We start from the raw sequence: 20,006 nt of genomic DNA, 5'->3' as shown, positions 1-20,006 counted from the left end.
GTTTTAAAAAATACAACAAAAACATACCATCAGCATTGTCGTATTCCACAGCAACATGGACCACAAGGATGTTTGTCGAATGTCCATTCACCAGCGCATGCGCACATACACCATCAAACACACTTTGACAGACAGGTCGGTGTCTCCATCAATAATAAACACATTTGTCATGACACGTCTTGTGTTTTTGGCACTTTCGCCATGTTTAAGCAAGGTACGTCTGCCGCTTAAAATGTTTTGATTCCGCCATTAACGCCGTTTTACAGGATTTACAGTAAACACAGTAAGTTACATTTTCATAGCGGAGACACTCGAAATCTTTAAGCCACTCTCTCTGAAAGGTTTAATGTCAACTCGTATTTTCCGGTGGTGGAGTTACATTTGAATCCGGATCGTCGTCAAAAAATACAGTAATAACATTGGCTGTAATCGGCTCGCTCTCGTCATGCTCGCGACGCGTTCGTCTTTTCACATTTCCGCGCTTCACGGCAACAAGGAATGACTGACGCTCATATTAGCCAATCTGCGGTCTTCATTAAACGCAAGAACTTAATGGTTAAATTTGATTGGTTATGTAACGTTGGAGAGAACACTGAACCTGGGACAGCGCCAGCACGCAGGATCACAATCAACTCGCGTCACAACAAAATGGGCAGTCGCACAAATGCTCCCAAAATATTTTAAGGTCGCACAGACTAAAGTCCCACTTTCCAGTAAAAAGAACCAATCATCAATCAATAAAGACTGACGATTCTCTGAGGGAGGGGAACGCCAATCTGTGCGAATACTTAGTAGGCTAGCTGAAATGACCTTGATAAAGGTGATTTTGGCACAGTTTGAGCTCAAGAAACTGTGGTGGTTGCCAACTCCTCGGGTTTCTTATGTAATTAGGCTACTTTAACACTGTTACTGTGTGCTGTCATTCATGTCCGCAGGTTGAAGTGACTAATCTGATATTTAGCCGCAGGAATGTGAATTTTAGCAGATAAATCCTGCCAAAAAACGCAGATCTTATAAAAGTTTTAATGCAATGTGATTTTTATTTGGAGGACACCACCCACACTCCTTAAAACACAATTGGGCTAGTTTTGATGAGCAACTGGGTAGGTTTTGCTGTAAAAACCTGGCAACCCTGGAAACAGCAGATATGTAACTTATGTTACAGACGGTTGATGTCTGGTTCAATTGTTGGTCAAAAATTGTTTAATTGTGATTTAAATTTTTAAATTGTGTCTTTCCCTATTCAAGAAAAAAGGATTTTAGTCTTGCATGAATGCAATAACTGTGCGGAGGCATTGCAAACATTTCCGCCTTGTGGCGCGACTTACTTTGGTTTAAAACTGATGGTGGTAATTGATGAGAATTTCTAGTTTAAATCAAATTCAAAATCATGTTGTTTAAAGGGAAACCAGGCAAGTCTGCGTAATATTTCTCTACGAGCTCCCCCTAGTGTCTGAAAGTAAATGCTTTCAAACACACTGTCGTAAAAACGAACTGTTGTCCCTCCCCCCTCGGAACCAAGTTTATCAGCTTATTTCCAATCCAGTTATGTTTTCCTTCCGTTAAGGGTTTTCGATGCTTCTTCCCCGGCTCTGCCATTTGCAACAATCCCTAGCCGTGTTTAGCTCACCTGCCTCTGTGTTGTTTGCCGTAAAGTGATCCTGCTTCTCGCGATATCTGAGACTTTGCGAGACTGAAGGACACCGGGTCGGATACAGCGAACTTGCAAATGGGGTATTCTTCCTACAGACGGTAGGGGTGGGCGAGAGAGTCTTCATTCGTCCAGAAATGAGTCATTTAACCATATACTGACTTACGAAGGTGATTTATTAACATAAAAATGCTGCCTTGTGTCCCTTTAAAACATCCATAACACACCCTGTTTCTGCGTATCTAAAGTTAATCTGGAGTACCTATAGAGTAGTATTAAATCTTTCATATCTCCGAAGAGTCTTTAGTTTAATCAGATTTATAAAAGACAAATTAGCTTTACAGAATCTTTCCGCTAACATCCGAAAAAAATTGGAAGGAGGAGTTACTAGTTGCGGGAGGAGCGAGTCCAAGTCAACACTTTATACAACACTGACTGGATATTGATTCAATATACATGTTCGTGTTGTTTATATAATATGCACTTACATATCTATTTCCAACATAACACAGAAGTCTTACTTACTTAATGCAACTCATAACCCGGTTGGGACTTTTCAATGAAATCCAGCGTTAAACAAACACACGCGCAAAACTCCACTGCTACTCCGGATAAACAAACTATAGATGGTTTCAGCAGTAACAACATAAACACGCAGCTTGCGTGGTCATCACGTAACTTCCGGTAAACTCTGCGAAGAATAAATAACAACAAAGTCCTTTTAAAGTAGTTTATTTATATAACAGGCAAAATAAACAACACGTAGATTACATAAGAACCCAAAACATTTGTTATTTTCAACGAGGTATTTGTTTAAGAGTTCAGTTTCAGCAACTAGTCAGACCATTAAAAAAACAGAAACCGGAAGTAAAGTTCGGACCAGACGCTTATTGCGTCACCGCACGTTGCATGCACAATACATTAATCTATATCATATCTTCTCCTGCAGTGTTTCTCTGAAAGAAAAGAAGTAAAAAAGAAAACTGAAAAGAGATGAAGAAGAACTATATTTTTGGGTGAACTATTTCTTTAAATTCAGCTGATACTCAAACCCTCACAGGAGTCGGTGTGCGATGCTCTTGACACACATCAGTTTCTCCAGTAATCCATTCACTGTGCACTGCTCTTCATTGAGCTGATGAGAGAGCTTAACACCTGCTGCCCTGTCATGGATGGAGAATGTGTGTTGTGTCCCTTCACACAAGACACAATGACAGCTGCATGATCAAAACTAGACAACTCGTCTTTCAATCCTAAAATCTAAAAGTGATATCTTGCAAGGAAGAGAGACGGGAGGTTTGAATACATGGCGTTTGGACACCTTATACCGCAGCTGAGGCTGGAAGAGGCGTCTGAGGACAGTTTGCTAAGGAACGCCCTGAGACCCTTCACCCATCTCCAGAAATCCAGCAGCTCACCCGGAAAGTACAGAAAACAGCAGAGGTAAGAGACCGTTACACTACAAAATTGCTTTGCAAAGTAAAAACAGAGTACTGTGTGAGAAATTCATACTCCTTGAGCATAAAACACAGTATATTGATATTCATAATGATTGGACATAATTATTTGTATTAATAACTTTTTCAATAATGGTAGTTGCTGTTGTTGGTGGTGTTATTATGGCCACATGCACAAACATTATGTTGCAATGTACAGGATGTTACATGCACGCTAACAGAGATATTAACAAAGATGTTATGTTGAATTTAATGAAATAAGATGAATTGTTAATAAATTTGACGTGCTGTTGGGATGGATGTGCATTCGTGTTGGGGAAGGTGCACTTGTTTGAGTGGACTTTAAAGTTGTAAAAATGAAAAAGTTGTGGACACTGCCGCGCACTGTAAAAAAAATGCAGCATAAAGTTAAAACTGGGTTTAGCAAGTCAATTCAACCTACTGTTTTAAAAAGCACCTATGATCCGGTTCGCGTTTTTAAATTTTCTTTGGTGTGTAAGTGTGTATTAGTACATGTTAACAATATAAGTAAACGATGACGCGAGTTATCGTCTCCAACGTAAATCTCTTTTCTTGTACTACAACAAACACACGGATTGTAGGCAATAGTTTACTTCCTAGGCCTGTTGACGTAGACAAGACCGACGTTATCATTATCATCGATTCCTCACGCTTGGACTCACAGCCTGTAAGTTAACTCCTGTTAGCATTGCATAGTAAGCGAATCTTTCAAACATGGTAAGGAGCGTCACATTTCCGTCTGATGTTTGATTAGCTGTTCCGTCAACGTACAGATTAGCTGGCCAATCAGAAACACAGAGCTCTTAAAATCCATGCGTTTTGTACAAAATCAAAGCGTTTGAGGGAAGCAGTATATCTGGAGATACAAAAATGTACAGTATGTGGACAATAATGTGTTTTTGAACCATAAACCTACCGAGCCCCTAAGGTGACATTTCATTTTAAAAAATCTAAGTTTTACTTTCCTGTGCTCACGCAAATCTTCATGTGCAGAATTTTTTTAAAAAGTTTCGTTTTGCGTGCTCACGTGAAACTTTCGTGTCCGCACATGATAGATTCACGTGAGCACGCTAAAAATGAAACTAAACGTGAAAGTTTCACGTGCGCACGCAATAGTTTCACGTACGCACGCAAAACTAAACTTTATTTATTTTTGCTTCATGTCTCCTTAGGGGCTCCGTATAAACCACCCGAACACATTGTAATATACCAAATTCACAAAATAACGTTGTTTATTAGCAATAAAATAGGTGCACTTTAAATTTTGACCTGTGATAACTTTACATAACTTATATAAACAATCATTAAAACTTTATTTTTTAAGTTAAAGTAACCTAAAAACATAGGTTGATTTGACAAAAAAAATGGTAGTGTTTGAAATTTAAGTGTAGACCAGCTTTGTTTGTTTCCACTCCCCTATGATGTTAATGAATAAACCGTCCTGTTGGAGAACAGGCAGGTGTCTACATGTGCATCTCAAGATTACGCAGAGCCATCTCAAAATTTCAACAAATGCCTTTATGCTCTTTCCAGATTGTTCCTTGTGCGACCAATGAGAAAATCAATTTGCTGTAATAATCTCATCTTGTCCATGTTAGGATCGCAAATTACATTTTGAGTCGTGCCATTGATCCTGAAGAGCAGAGCTCATGTAAAAAAAAGATCCTTGTAGACATTTGCGCAGTATGCTATTGATTCCTCAAGAGGCTGAAGCGTTAGATTTGATCATCCATTCCATTATAATGGAGCTTGGCTTTCAGGCCTCTTTAAGGGATTTTATATGTTTGACCTCAAAAAGCAATAAGTCGGCTATTTCATGAACTAATGGCAATTTCATACTTGAATTGCTAGTCTTACTGTTCATGTCATCTGCTGAAAGGAGATCACAAGTGTGTCTTCAAAATACTCACAGAATGTGGACACTTGAAGCAAAGGTCATGTTAACCCTCATATTCTGACCTTACAACACTCTTTGTGTTTGGGGTCAGTATGACCTCAAAAATCTATAGAGCGATTGCAAGAATTTCTTTTTTTTTACAAATAAAAGTGATATATCCTTTTCTCATACATTTATGATGTATTTTGGAAGGTATGAAGTACTTTTATATTAATAAAAAAACTGAAATGAAGTTACATATTACATATAATGAAATAATATGTAAGGAATAATTGATGACAGGCCATTGAATTATTTAGAAAAAAGCACACCCAAGATGGGAATGCAGCACTGCCGGTGTTACACTGCAGGTGTGCATTATTTTAATATATTTTAAAGGACCAGTCAGCTACTGTATTTTCAAAGTCAATTATTCTGCTTACATTTGACAGGTTAGGTTTAGGTGTGTGTCACCCGTGGAACATTCTCAGCCAATCAGAATAAAGCATTCAACAGCCCCATGGTTGTTAAATAGATGTCTTAGCTGAAGGCTGTGTGTTTTGAAGGGCACCTCTGTACAAGCACAGAGAGAGGAGATATGCAAGTCTATCTTCCTCCAAATGCTAAATGAAAGCAGTCTGTCCCTAGATCATTTCAACTCCTGTAACCAATATTTTTAAGCCTCTTTGCTTCGTCATGGTTCTCGTAATAGAGAGACAAATTCTTTAGAGACAATTTAGCAACCTGGTCTCATGGGAAATACGTACCTCTGTACACTTTTTTGCAGGACCACAAATATGTACTAACAGGTACGTATTGCTAAAGTTTTGAAAAATAAACGTCCACTGGGGTCGCTAAAGAGAAGAACTCCATGTAACATAATTAGGAGTTGCATTACATTACATCGCGAGATTTAACGCATGTTGGTAAGTTAAGTCTCTTTAATTCGATATAAAGTTTATTACTCTATATAAATCAGGTTAAACGTGTTCAATTCAATCGCTGTTTTATATCTGTCAGTTCTGCTTAGGTTTATTGTATCTCAAAATGATTTTAAATCAGCACATCGTAACTAAAGCGATTAAATGCCATCTTCAGCTTTTACGTGACGTGATGCAGATTCGACCAGTTTATAATAGTCATATTAGGATAAAGGTAACGCGATACGCGTCCAGTTTACCATGCTTTACCACGGTAACAGTATATTTCGGCTACTGCGTGCTAAAATCCGATTCGCGTCGAATTTACCATGCTTTACCACGGTAACAGTTTCGGCTACTGCGTGCTAAAATCCGATTCGCGTCGAATTTACCATGCTTTACCACGGTAACAGTATATTTCGGCTACTGCGTGCTAAAATCCGATTCGCGTCGAATTTACCATGCTTAACCACGGTAGCAGTGTATACTCTTACCTCAGGGCCCCCCCTCCCGGAATGTTTTGGATGTCTTCATATATAACACCTCCCTTACGAAAACTAACCATGGTTTTATTGTGGTAAAAGTGTAGTAACCATGTTTTTTGTGTATTGATTACTATGAGCAAAACCATGGTTTTTCTACAATAAGCATGGTTAAACTATGGTTTTTGAAAACCATGGTAACTACAAAACAACCATGGTTTTGACAAACACCTGATTCCACTCATCAGTCTTGTTCCAGAATGTTTAAAACGTTCCTTAATTAACACACTAACAAGCTAATGAACTGAATCAGCCCTTACAAAATTTAACCATGGTTTTATTCCAATTAAAACAAAAAAAAAAACATGGTTACTGTAACTACAATAAGCATGGTTAAACTATGGTTTTTGAAAACCATGGTAACGACAAAATAACCGTGGTTTCAAAAACCATAGTTAAACCATGGTTATTGTAGTTACTGCAGTAACCATGTTTTTTTTTTTTATTGTAGTAAAAGCCATGGTTGAATTTTGTAGGGGCTGATTCAGTTCATTGGCTTGTTGGTGTGTTGATTGGGGAGCGTTTTGGACATTCTGGAGCGGGACTGATGAGTGGAGTCAGGTGTTTCATATAAGGAGACATTTAAAACATTTTGGGAGGGGGACCTTGAGGACTGAAGTTGGGAACCACTGACCTAAAGGATTATTAGGAACACCTGTTCAATTTCTCATTTATGCAGTTATCTAATCAACCAATCACATGGCAGTTGCTTCAATGCATTTAGGGGTGTGGTCCTGGTCAAGACAATCTCCTGAACTCCAAACTGAATGTCAGAATGGGAAAGAAAGGTATGGCGTTTAATCAGACCCAGCACACACAAAAACCATGCGTGAGTGAGAGATACGAGCACGCGAACACTATTCGAGCCCTAAAAAGCAGAACACAATTGTGTAAAGCATCCTTGCGAGAGCGCACCTCCGCTCAGCACGCACAAATGCAGTCACGCGAGCAAGGGCTTGGGTGGGCTTTTGCGCGGCTCTGACCCCCCAGTCACATTAGCTACAGGCGACAGAGACAGAGCGACAGGCTACCATTCATTTTCAATGGAAGTGGCCGTTTGCCAGCGACAAGCTCGCGGCTGCGCGAGCAAGGCGGGGCCAAAATAGACAAGCAGGCTATTTTATGCAAATGCTGAGCGATGCGACAAAGCGACTGCCAATCAGAGTGAAGGAGCAGCGTGACGTAGGTCTGTGGTCGAGTCTGAGAAAATAATTCAAGATGGCGGAAACTGCGTATTTATGTATATATCTGATAAGTTTGGCATTTTATCTCATATATTTTGTTACTTTTATCGAGAAATAAATGCTTTTAAATCCAAAATCACCGTTATTGTAACTTAACAATACATCTAAAGTGACTTTTGATACCGCTTTGAGAAACTAGCCAAGGAACGCCCATCAAGCGAGTGCGTGTCGCTCGGTGTCGTTCACTTTTGTGGCTGATGTGACTGTAGGGTGACTCTCTCACAGCTGTACCACACACGCTCGCTTGATCAATATGACTATTGGGTCTTTGGGGGCGGGACATTGACTGATGTCTTCGTGCCTATGATTGGTTGGTTGATTTAATCAGTGATTCGTTCTCAGATCTTCTGTTCTCAATTTGTATCCAGTCAATCTGGGTTGAGGAGACACGTTTTGATGGGACCATTATGTCGGAGCACGTCATTTTGGAACATTGTCTTGTTTGATCCATGAAATAGGCTGCAAACCAAACAATAATGCCAATTTTATTATATATTTTGTTTACTGTTTATCATCCTGCAATATATACTATAGGCTACATATTGACATTGTCAGGTTACAGAGTTGGTTCAGACTTAGCATTAGCAAACTTTAGTATAGTCCTGTACATATATATAAACAAACTAGATTTGAACTCCAATTATATATACTCCAATATATATATATTAGTTTTTGTAGCCATTCTGTATCTTTTCAGGGTTAAAATAGCATTTAATTTTACTCTGTTGTTGTATTTGAGTTTCATTTCATTTGCCATAATATGGTTGTTAAATTATCTACATGTTAAACAACAAACAAAATACATACCTTAAAAAGGGGCATATTGTTTTGTTATGTTTGCATGGTTTAAACAAGACTAATGTTTTAACATAGATTACCTACTTCGACATAGTGGTCATATTGAAACGTGTTTTCTCTACCTGGATTGACTGGAGATGGATTGTGGACCAAGAGATCATGCATGTCACTAATCAAATCAAACAACCAATCACAGATGCAGAGACATCAGTCAATGTCCCGCCCCCAAAGTCGCCAAAGTAATCACGAGCGAGCGCGTGTGGTGCAGCTGTGAGACCATAGAGAGAGTCGAGCAAGTGCTCATCCAAACCCTTGCTCACGTGACTGCATTTGTGCGCGCTGAGCGGAGGGGCGCTCTCGCGAGGATGCTTTTTCCGCGTGCGAATAGTTTTCTGCGCGCTTGTATCTCTCCCTCGCGGGTGGTTTTTGTGCGCGCGACTTTTGGGTCTGATTAAACGCCACAGAAAGGTTTTAAGGATTTAAGCAATTTTGAGTGTGGTATGGACTGATTCAAGCTGACAGAAGAGCAACTGTGACTGAAATAACCACTCGTTACAACCGAGGTATTCCGCAAAGCATTTGTGAAGCCACAACATGCACAACCTCGAGGTGGATGGGCTACAACAGCAGTAGACCCCACCGGGTACTACTTATCTCCACTACAAATAGGAAAAAGAGGCTACAATTTGCATGAGCTCACCAAAATTGTTGAAAAATGTTGCCTGGTCTGATGAGTCTCTGTTGAGACATTCAGATGGTAGAGTCAGAATTTGGCGTAAACAGAATGAGAACATGGATTCATCATGCCTTGTTACCACTGTGCAGGCTGGTCGTGTAATGGTGTGGGGGATGTTTTTTGGCACACTTTAGGCCCCTTAGTGCCAATTGGGCATCGTTTAAATGCCACGGCCTACCTGAGCATAGTTTCTGACCATGTCCGTCCCTTTATGACCACCATGTACTCATCCTCTGATGGCTACTTCCAGCAGGATAATGCACCATGTCACAAAGCTTAAATCATTTCAAATTGTTTTCTTGAACATGACAATGAGTTCACTGTACTAAAATGTCCCACACAGTCACCAGATCTCAACCCAATAGAGCATCTTTGGGATGTGGTGGATGGGAGCCTCGTGCCCTGGATGTGCATCCCACAAATCTCCATCAACTGCAAGATGCTATGCTATCAATATAGGACAACATTTCTAAAGAATGCTTTCAGCACCTTGTTGAATCAATGCCACATAGTATTAAGGCAGTTCTGAAGGCGAAAGAGGGTCAAACACAGTATTACTATGGTGTTCCTAATAATCCTTTAGGTGATTGTATTAAGTGCGTTGTTTGTAGCTCTAGCATGATAAGCGTTGCATTTACCATGCTTTTACCACAGTAACTATAGATCTACTGTGTTATTTGTAGTTAAAACAATACGCATTGAAGTTACCATGCTTTTTAAGATAAAGCATGTATGTTGCATTGTTGCTTTGTTTTAATGCCATCAAAACTTGAATTTCTTACACTCTGCGGCTCCAGAGTGCGAGTGAAATGATTATAATAGCATCAGGCAGAGGAAGCAACCGACAAACAGGTTAACCTCAAAATCATCATTAAATAATTTTCCGACATCTAACAAATTTCAACCCTGGACAGCATTAATTTAAATATTCATACATTTGTGCAAAATATACTTTGATCATTCACTTGTATGTATCATACATAAATGCATTTATATAACATTTTAAGATAAAGTTTTAAACTGTACAGATTATGACAAATCACATTTGTTTCTTAAGATGGAAAAGAGAGAAGACAAACTTCACCGAAAGATTTAGGAGGAAAAGGCCAAATTCGTTGTGACTATAGATGAGTATAACAGGGCAGCACCTGAAAAACTGCTGTCAGCTGATACAATTCTGGCATCTGGGAGTTACGCATGGCCATGGGTATGGAATGAGCATGGTATGTCTTGTTACTCATTCCAATTTAAATATATTTAGTATAATGTGTATTTATGTTTTTACTTTCATGCTGTAGGACGGTCGTCACCAATCCTGGTCATGGGGGGTCTCTGCAGATTTTAAATGAAACCTCTGCTAATTAGCCATGACTGCTGCTTCCTACTGGTAAAGTGTATGGTTCTCTAAATTCTGCAGAGCATGGATTACAATTATATATTAATTACTAAATATTTGTTGTTCTTGTTTGATAGGTACAGACCAGGAGTGTGGGCTCTCTGACAGTGGAGTTCTAGGACTTCACTTCCTGCTAAAGAAAAGACAATACTACATCATCTCCTCTGTTTGCCAGTTGTACTGTACTGTGCTTGACAACTTTTCTGAGCTGTTTGGGAACATAAAAGATGATGATTACTTTAGGGAAATTCACATGGATGAGGAGGATATCCACTATTGTGGTGGTGGTGGTGGTGGTGGTGATGATGATGATGATGATGAGGATGAGTATGAAAAGTCATTGTTTCCTCAGTCAGTATAAAGTGTACACTCAAGTCAGATTTTAAAGACAAGGTCAAGGTTAAACCAGGATTATGCCTTAGCTAAAATTGGACATTTACACTACATTTATAAAAATGTGACTAACAAATAAACTTACTGATGTGCATCTTGAGACAAAATTATGGCACTGATATATTTAAAGATATGTCAGTAAAAGTTGTTTTTTTGTTAAGACAGCTCAAATATACATTTTAGTTTGGGACTAGGCTTAGGCCTTGTGATCGATTGAAGTTGCAATTCACTAGTGTAGTGGATGAAAACTTGTTTAGAATGATAAAGTTGTCTCCCAATAGTTAAATAGTTCATCTTATTTCCCCACGTCCCAAGTTACCTTATGTCATCTATGTGATTATATCTGTATTTTATCTTGTGTATATTACTGAAACTGCCAGTTGACCTTTTTTCCTTTAATATTAAGCATCACATACGGTAGGCTATATAGACTCCACCACATAAATATAGACTGTCTTTTTTAGTTTCAGTTAATTAAACAAGACTGTATGCTGTGATGTTTATCTTAGTAATGTTTTACATTGTTTACATTTACATTACAAAGGTGTTGTGAAAATATGTAATTTTATATTGTTTGTCCAATCATTTTTATATTAGATATTGTAATACGTTGCTGATATTAGTGTTATTATTACTGATGTAACATTTATGACTTTTTGGACAGTGTTGTAAAATGCCTTCATTGTTATTCATAAAGTGACAAATAAAATTGACCAAATTCACGTGAAAACAACTTCCTGTTTTTTATCATAAATTGTACTATTATGATATGTATATTTAATGTTACAAACTTCATTGCTCTAGAATAAAAATCTGTAATTAAAGTATTTGCACAGGCTCATTTCTTTGATTGACATGTAGTCAACGCTTTATGACTAAATGTTTGATAGCCTAAAAGGATAATGGTTATGATGGCAGTCTACAGTAGCCTATGTGCCAGGCAAACCAAACAAATCGATCTACCATCGAAAATGTTAGTATTATATTTAATAAAAAATATCAATATTAAACAGAACATATAGACACGTGTCAATTCAGCAGAATAAAATTAAAAGATCCTTTCGAAAACTTATGGACAGGAGGTCTTTGGTCAGCTAAGTTGTCATGGTGTTCTTTCGCTGCGCAGACCAATTACAATATGACATCAAAGTGCCGCGAGATCGGACTGCTCTTCGTGTTTTCGAGTCCCTCCCGCGATACTTTGATGTCATACGACAATTGGATTTTCGCAGCGCCACATGAATCTTCTTTTAACCCATATAAAAAAGTATTCCATGTCGCAAATGATGTTTTGGTGCTACTGTTACACTTGAAATGCTATCAGCTAACAATAACGCGTTTCTTAGCTGAGAAAACTTTTCCTTTACTTGTATTTCAACCCTAAGCATAACCATTTCAATGAACTACAAACCCTGCTGAAAAAAACAACATCAAACCAGCATGCGGACCAGCATGGGAATACTGGTCTATGCTGGTTTAGCTGGTGGTCACCAGCATACCAGCACCAAAACACAACATAGTATGGGATGTTGGTGCTATTGCTGGTTTGGTGCTGGTTTAGCTGGTGCTAATGCTGGTTTGGGGCTAGTTTAGCTGGTGTTCACTAGCAAACCAGCACCAAACCACAACATACCCAGACAGCACACATACATCTGGCCGACGTTGTGCCGACTTTCAAAGTTCCATCGGCAAGATGTCGCTCAGGGAGCGTTTGCTCATTGGGAAGATGTCGTCTAGATGTCGGCATCTCGTCGCAAATGCCCTCGGGCCGATGTTTAAACGATGCAATTTCAGCCGCTCTGCACGGGCTTTACCGGGCATTTATTTATTAATTTAAACCTTTATTCATTCACACTTATTCAGAATAATGTGCTTCTGTGCAATAACAACTAAAAACAAGTACACCACTGTCAATAACCGTTGCAAATTTATTCATTTGACGAATTTAACACATAAACAACTTGGATAAATCAGTAACATAATATTTAGATGTGTCACACATAAATTACATATTCTGTAACTATTATACACTGCTATACTACTGTGTAAACGTTTTTAAACACTTAACTAAAATATTTCTTATAACCTTCAAAATAATATACTCTTAAGGTATATGATTCAATTACGTTTTTGGACAAAAATATAGTCTCAACATATACATTTATTTCAATTGAGAACTAAAATTTAATTTAAAACTTTTTTTTTTCAAATTACTTTGACAAAATGATAAAATAAACAAGTAATTCAAGTCCATAATACATGGAAATTTCTTTAAAAATATCTTAGGGTGAGATCTCAAAAAATTACTGAAAAAACCCAATGCTATATATTTCAAATTCTAGGCAAAGGGTGGCTGCATTTGAAATGCTAAAATATAACAGTTTGGATTTCAGAAGTTTTAGTCTCAGGATATTTCACATATGTTGTACAAATGGGACACAGCCTGTGAAAACCCAGCAAAGTATTTCTTTGTGACTTACTGTTTTCTACATAAAATCATCCTACACAATTCAGAAAACATTCTCTGAAAATATAATCTTGACACCTTCAATACTGACTGAGTAAGGTCATGCCAAAGACTGAACTCAATGTTAAATCAGTAAATTCAAACTTTAGATGTCATTAGATGTTAAGACAGTAGCCTGGATTTCATATACAAGGTCACATATTTATGTATCTTAGAAATATATTGTAAATAATAATGTGCATGTACATAACAAAAACATTTAATCATAAAACATTCTCGTCAGGTCTTCTGTCTTTGTTTCCTACACTTGTCTCTGCAAGCAGCGCCTTTAGACCTTAGAGGTTGCTCTTTGTTGCCTTTGTTTCCTGTCCCGAACACCGCCTTTTAAACATCTGGACACCACTTCTTCCTCTCCATGGTTCCTCTTTTATTGCTTTAGGATCACCTGAAATGGAAACATCCAAAAAAATTATTAATCATACGATCACATTTTTATATTTAAATTTAGGTGCCTATGGCAAACATGAACAATCGTGTATATTGGATAGATAATCAAAAAGGTCCACAAAGCATACAGTACTTTATGTAAGCATATAAAACATCTGGTCTACTGTGTTGTTGCATTCCTGAATGTGTCTGGCTGTGCATTATAAACAGTGTTAATTCTTCTTTGCATCCTCAGCTATACTTAAGTGCTATAGGAGGAATTAATGCAAATGTCTTGAAAATTATACATTTTATTGTGAAAGATATCTAAAGATAACAGTCACCCACTTGCTTACCACCAAACTGTGTTGAACAAGTGCTTGCATCAGTGTTCGTGTAATCGAGTAAAGTATAACCTTATTCACACAGCACTTTGGTCCCAGAAAATATCCATAAATTGGCAGACAGGCATTTGTGTGAAGGCAAACATATGCTGTAGATGTTCTGGGATTGTTCCAGGAAAGAGGACCTAGTACCATTACCGTAACATACCTGGAAAGCCCTCTTTGTGAATGAGATGCAGAAACAATGGCGTAGTTTTTATGTTATGGTTCAGCTCTTTAAAACAAGGGTTTTACAAAGGTCGGCAAACTCTACTGAAGCAGAGAGATCAGGGAGCTCGTCACTATCCACGCTGAAGCAGAGATCATTTAGCAGCATAACAGTTCTAGCGTGTCAGGCGCTCACTTGAGCTTATATTAAACAAAATACATGTGCGTCATCGCAACAAGATATACCGTTCAGCTCTTTAAAACGGGGGTTTAAATGAACATTTACATTCACGATGAAAAATGTCTGCAAACTGGACTAGGACAGAGATCAGGGAGTTTCAAATATCCACTTTGAAATTGGGTTAATTCATGTGCATACTAGTACAGCGCATCACACATTCCATTTTAGTCTTATCATAAACAAAAATGCAGTCTTCTGCAGAGAGAAATAACCAATAATAACAAACCTCCAGACACTGTGAATAAAACCTATCAAGTGCAGGACTTTAAACACATCATGTGTCTTTACGGCATAAACACAGATTCCGGAAAATCATTGACAGTGTGAATGAACCAAAAATCAAATGGTCCTGGACCAAGTTTAAGTATAATATGAATGGGCCCTTCTTCAATGTATCGTGTCTAACAGATACCAAGTAGCAAAGTTTGTCTCACCTGTGGGCCACAACACTTAGTTCTGTCCTAGTATACGCCTTAGTCCTCTGTCTAGATCTCACCCAAACACTGTAAACGGAGCACAACAGAAATGTTAATTTGTAAGTAGAAAAGATAAGTGGACCCAGATTTGTTCCAGAATGTATTAAATGAAATTAACATGCTCTGCTTTGTCTAAGATAAAGGATAAAATGCACCGTTAAATAAAAGACATTTTAAAAGGGTTGAGTTGTCTGAACCAAGTCATCTTGTTGCTTTGAAAGCACAATGAAAGACATGTAAAGCTATCTTACCTTGAAATAAAATTTGACATGGACTACTGAAAATCTAATTAATGAAAAAGACAAAAAATAATATATTATGCACAAACGTTAAAAACAACATTGCAGTATAGTGCTTAGTATAATGTGTTTTAAATAAGTAAATTCAACTTACATTATTTGTATAGTATATATCAGTACAGTGACATGCACAAGTTTGGGCACCCCTGGTAAAAAAATTCTGTTAATGTAAACATTTAAGCGAGGGGAAGATGAAATGATCTCCAAAAGGCATAAAGTTAAACATGAAACGCACATGATTACCACTGTATGTAGTCCAGTGCTGGCATCGTCTGAAGTCCTTGCAAGGGCCGATGTCATCTTTCAATTTGTGTTAGGTCATTTGACAGAGGCAGGATCCAGACTGCAGCTCACATAATTGCTAGTAGAAATAGAAAAGCAAATTGAGAAAAGTAGCATGACTGCTGTTCATAGCTTTTTAGGTAGTGGATAGTTGTGATTATTAAGTTATTTATAACCTGAGGCAATGGTTAGTGAATGCAATTATGTGTATGCTAGACTTAGAGCTGTTGCGTTTGGTCGATAGAATCGGGGGTGTCAATTTCAACGTCGATAATTAGTCAACATAAATATTGTGTCATCACGACAAAAATATAGCCTTTTCCCCTTTGACATGGCAGATATAAATGCAGATTAACATTCACAATGAGAAATATCTGCAGACTGGACTGAAGAAGAAATCATGGGGCTCGTCACTATCAGCTACGAACATTCACCAGCATAACAAAACAGCATGTAACGTAGTGTACTCAATCCTGGTCCTCGAGCACCCCCTCCCAAAAACTTATTTAAAACACCTGATTCAAGTTATCAGCCTCTTTCCAAAATGGTAAACATGTCTCCCTAACAAGCTGATGGGTTAAATAAGGAGACATCTAAAACTTTTTGGGAGGGGGTGCTCGAGGACCAGGATTGGGAAGCACTGGTGTAACGCACTCCTTTATGATCTTATCATAAACAAAAAAATACACGTGTGGTTTCTCGAGAGAAATCACGGATAAGCAAACTACAGATGCTACAAAAAAAAACTACCAAGTGCAAGACTTTAAATATGTCATGTCTTTATGGCATGTGTGTGAAAGCACAAACAAATTCAGAAAACTATTGGCAGCGTGAATGAACCAAAATCAAATAATCCCGAACAACTCCCTTATGTGTTCTCTGTATTTTTTCCATAATGTGTGTGTGAAAAGGGCTACAGACATTAACCATTCATTGAAAGCAAGTTGTCCATTGAACCTTAAATGTCCTTGTCAGTATCGGGAAAGCGGTCCTGACACAAATATACTCGTCATAAGAGATGTACGGCGTACTGTCTCGACTAAACATATGGAGTCCTTCTTTAGGATCTCTGACTGCCGCACTCTGATGTTGTTCACCTGGCGTGTAACACAACAACCCAAATTGTCTTCATTATCCCAGGCACCTGCACAGAAACATTGATAACACAAGCACCATGGAAGCAGTGAGTGTGCGTCTTACCTACACCTGATGTAGCGTGTACATGCCGGGCGATGGAGGCCCCGGTGATCCCAACATAGCATCCGGTCTCATGAAGGGGGAGCAGTTATAAGTGGTTATCTCAAAAGCCTGAGGCAATGTGGGGGGAGAAGTGCTGGCTCGTGTCTTCCACTGTCGGTTTGCTGGCATTGGAGAGAATCTCATCTGGATAGGCCGCATCCTAGATGTACATGCCCTGCACAGAGAAACAGATGGCTTATCCTTTCTCCGATAAAACTAATATGACAGTATGGTTAAGATCAAAAACACAGCTGGTTAAAAACAACTTACAGCAAATGATGTTGTGATCTGTTTTGCAAAGACATAAAACATAACAATTGAATATTACAGATTTACATAAAAGATTTCCAGTTACACCCACTAAAATGTCTTGAGGTGTCTGTCAGTGAAATACTTACACAGCAGTGCCAATGACCTGTTTACACACAAGAAGAGAGGAAACATATATAAGGAAAATATTAGCTAAGAAAAAATGCAAGAAATGTATTCAGTCATTTCCAGCCCTTGATGTGTTTAAAATACACAGTATGGCAAATGACTATGATATGAAACACCTGTTCATTAAATCACTGTACATTTCATACATCTGACATACAATAATGTAAATCAGATTGCACTGTGCATAACCAAATGGTTGTCAAAGTATCTGAACTAACTTACATAATGTCAATGTAAACATCTCTTGTTTGTTTTGTTTTTAAATTTGCTGCCATTGTGAGCACTCAAACTATCATACAGATCATAATAATACACTTTATACAGTAACTAAAACTGCTTAATCATTTAAACTTGATCATTTAAACACCAAACAAACACTCATAAAAAAAATTAAACAACCAAAATTACTATGTTATTGAACTCAATTATATAATCCTCGATAATCATCCTCATATTTTTCCTAAAATTTAAATTACCTCCGTACAGAATACTTCCAACTGCTGTCCAGAAAAGCAATGGCCATCTGCCTATATTAAGTGCATCGTTTATATAGCAACAAAAACACAATACTGAACGCGTGAAAGGTATTTAGATTGATTTCAAGTACCACATTTTGTCATAGTATAAAAAACAAGACGAGAAATGACATTTCTGTCTTCAACGTCAACATTACCTCTAGTCGGTCAGACTATACATAACAACAAGCTGACACGTTTGTTTTACAGAAACATTTTAGAACAACAAAAATTAATGGAAATTATAATAATACACAAACATTTTAGCAAAAATGCCTCAAGTCTGAATAGCGCTGCAAGTACTACAAATGTGAGTAACTATGACTTTATTTGCTGTGCTGTAGTAGACGGAGTGCCTTATACTAACTTTTAAGAGTCACAGACATTTAATATAAGATTTTTGTCGAAAACTTACCTGAACCACGGGTGTTTGCGAAGTCAGCTCCCGCACTTTTTCCTTGTTCATGGCAAGAGGAGACTGGAGTGGCTTCTCTGGGTTAAGGAATATATCGCCATCTGTTGGTTTGGCATGCCCATGACAATGCTTCATACCAGGGTTTTGCGTGTTCGAGTTGACATGGAATTGTTTGTTTTTTTACACAGGAGAGGAACACAAAACAATGATACATGTAAAACAAGCCAATAATTCCTTATTTTTCCTCACTTTCCCCAGTTGCATTTTCTCTAACTTACTTGAGTATTAACGGCGGCTGGCAACCAGCGTATGTACATTACTGCCCCCTTCTGCTTCGGAATAATGGAACTTAGCAGCTGTGTGTCATTAAAAGCAAAGAAGGCGCTGCTATTTTATTTATTTTACTTGTATATTATATTAAAACATTTACATTTACTTAACGGATTCCATTTTTCTTCACTTATTATCATTTACTTAGTTCTTGTACATACTTACACCCATAATGTCGCCTTTGCTCTGGTGGTTGCAAAAGGTGTAATAACTGGGCACGCACCAACAGAGAGAAGCGCGGCATCGGCCTCCGGTATAGTTATCCGACCCAAAGCCGACGTAACAGACAAGCCTGATGAGCGGGAAATACCGTTGACTTGACTGAAGATTTGGCCAATGCGTGGCCGATACTTATTAGATGTTTCAAATAAGGAGGCCGACGTACGCTCTTGAGCCGACGTCGGGCAGACGTACGTGTGCTGTCTGGGTATGCTGGTCTTGCTGGTATGCTGTTTTTTCAGCAGAGAATGTCAGCACCATGTTTTCCCCATTGTCAGCAATAATATGATGGAGACTTATGGATAATGTAGTTTAACACATTTAGGGATTAAAATTAAATAAATATTACCTTTAATCACTAAATGATTATCCAAATATGTTCATTATGCAAACTTCTGTATATGTCATCTTTGAGGGGCAGGGCAGGTTAAAATCTGGTATGGTTAACATGTCTTAAAATGCCTGTATACTACCTTTTCATGTATGTCTGAAAGGTGTGTGCAACATTATTTAGTAAACACAGCATAAGTAGTTGTCCGGCAAGTTTTTACTTTGATGCACTAATTAGATATTGATTTACAGACATTTGAAATAGGCTTTTGTCCTCTTACAGAGGTTTTAGGCCTACTGGGCACTTGGGTGTGAAAGGGCAGTAAAACATATACAGATGTATTTGCATAATAAAAGACAACAAACTCTGCTGCGTCACATTTATAACACTTCTTTTTTCTTCTGTTTTATGCACTCAGAAATATGGTACAAAAACTTTCACTGGGACAGAACTCCTTCAAAACAGGTGTTGGCAAGGTCGGTATTGCCGACGTCCTGCAGATTTTAGCTCCAACCCTGATAAAACATTGCCTACAAGTAGTTTAAGATGACTCTTTAGACCTTGATAAGTTGTTCATGTGTGCTTAGAGCTGGAGTTAAACTCTGCAGGATATCAGCACTCCAGACTGATGTTGCCTACCCGTTTTAAAAAGGTCCCAGGGGTGGGCATTCCTGGTCCTGCAAAGTGTAGCTCCAACCCTAATTAACCACACCTGAAAGTTCTAATCAAAGACTGCAGGATGA

At 38.1% G+C, this 20,006-nt stretch overlaps 2 protein-coding genes and 1 long non-coding RNA gene across 18 annotated transcripts in view; 2 read left to right on the top strand and 1 right to left on the bottom strand.

Annotated features, from left to right (window-relative positions):
* The first annotated feature begins 2,889 nt into the window (after positions 1 to 2,889).
* gramd1bb (GRAM domain containing 1Bb) overlaps positions 2,890 to 20,006 on the top strand; it is a 196,670-nt gene continuing 179,553 nt past the window's right edge. The window contains exon 1 of the mRNA XM_055174424.2: positions 2,890 to 3,094. Coding sequence (XP_055030399.2) covers positions 2,958 to 3,094 — 137 coding nt within the window. The 5' untranslated portion in view covers positions 2,890 to 2,957. The remainder of the gene's footprint in view (positions 3,095 to 20,006) is intronic.
* On the top strand, positions 5,794 to 11,767 carry LOC141349696 (uncharacterized). 4 transcript variants are annotated; one of them, XR_012357670.1, is made up of 4 exons: positions 5,794 to 5,931; positions 10,303 to 10,452; positions 10,544 to 10,632; positions 10,719 to 11,767. It is a non-coding gene; the product is annotated as an uncharacterized lncRNA (long non-coding RNA). The 4 variants fall into 4 exon arrangements; XR_012357669.1 differs by lacking the exon at positions 5,794 to 5,931 and adding an exon at positions 7,453 to 9,072; XR_012357671.1 differs by lacking the exon at positions 5,794 to 5,931 and having other exon boundaries at positions 9,082 to 10,468.
* Positions 12,940 to 19,141, bottom strand: LOC141349695 (uncharacterized). Of its 13 annotated transcripts, none has more exons than XM_073853416.1 (13): positions 18,879 to 19,141; positions 18,662 to 18,739; positions 18,384 to 18,512; positions 17,930 to 17,980; positions 17,414 to 17,430; positions 17,286 to 17,303; positions 16,983 to 17,190; positions 16,734 to 16,873; positions 15,730 to 15,855; positions 15,589 to 15,654; positions 15,447 to 15,480; positions 15,154 to 15,222; positions 12,940 to 13,946 (listed from the first exon to the last, which is right to left on the bottom strand). In XM_073853416.1, the coding sequence occupies exons 1-8, from the start codon at positions 18,882 to 18,884 to the stop codon at positions 16,748 to 16,750; spliced, it is 633 nt and encodes a 210-aa protein (XP_073709517.1). In that variant the 5' UTR covers positions 18,885 to 19,141; the 3' UTR covers positions 12,940 to 13,946; positions 15,154 to 15,222; positions 15,447 to 15,480; positions 15,589 to 15,654; positions 15,730 to 15,855; positions 16,734 to 16,747. The 13 variants fall into 13 exon arrangements, with proteins under 13 accessions (XP_073709517.1, XP_073709515.1, XP_073709518.1 ...); XM_073853414.1 differs by having other exon boundaries at positions 15,589 to 15,640; XM_073853417.1 differs by having other exon boundaries at positions 15,738 to 15,855.

This window comes from Misgurnus anguillicaudatus, chromosome 15, assembly GCF_027580225.2.
Source record: "Misgurnus anguillicaudatus chromosome 15, ASM2758022v2, whole genome shotgun sequence".
Lineage (NCBI taxonomy): Eukaryota > Metazoa > Chordata > Actinopteri > Cypriniformes > Cobitidae > Misgurnus > Misgurnus anguillicaudatus.
The sequence above is the reverse complement of the archived record's forward strand: the minus strand, read 5'-3'. Positions and strand labels throughout refer to the sequence as shown.

Coding starts and splice junctions, on each gene's coding strand:
- LOC141349695 (XM_073853416.1), bottom strand. Junction 18,513..18,661: donor CAGCCGCCGTTAATACTCAA/GTAAGTTAGAGA, acceptor CCTGGTATGAAG/CATTGTCATGGGCATGCCAA. Junction 16,874..16,982: donor GCATGTACACGCTACATCAG/GTGTAGGTAAGA, acceptor GTTACACGCCAG/GTGAACAACATCAGAGTGCG.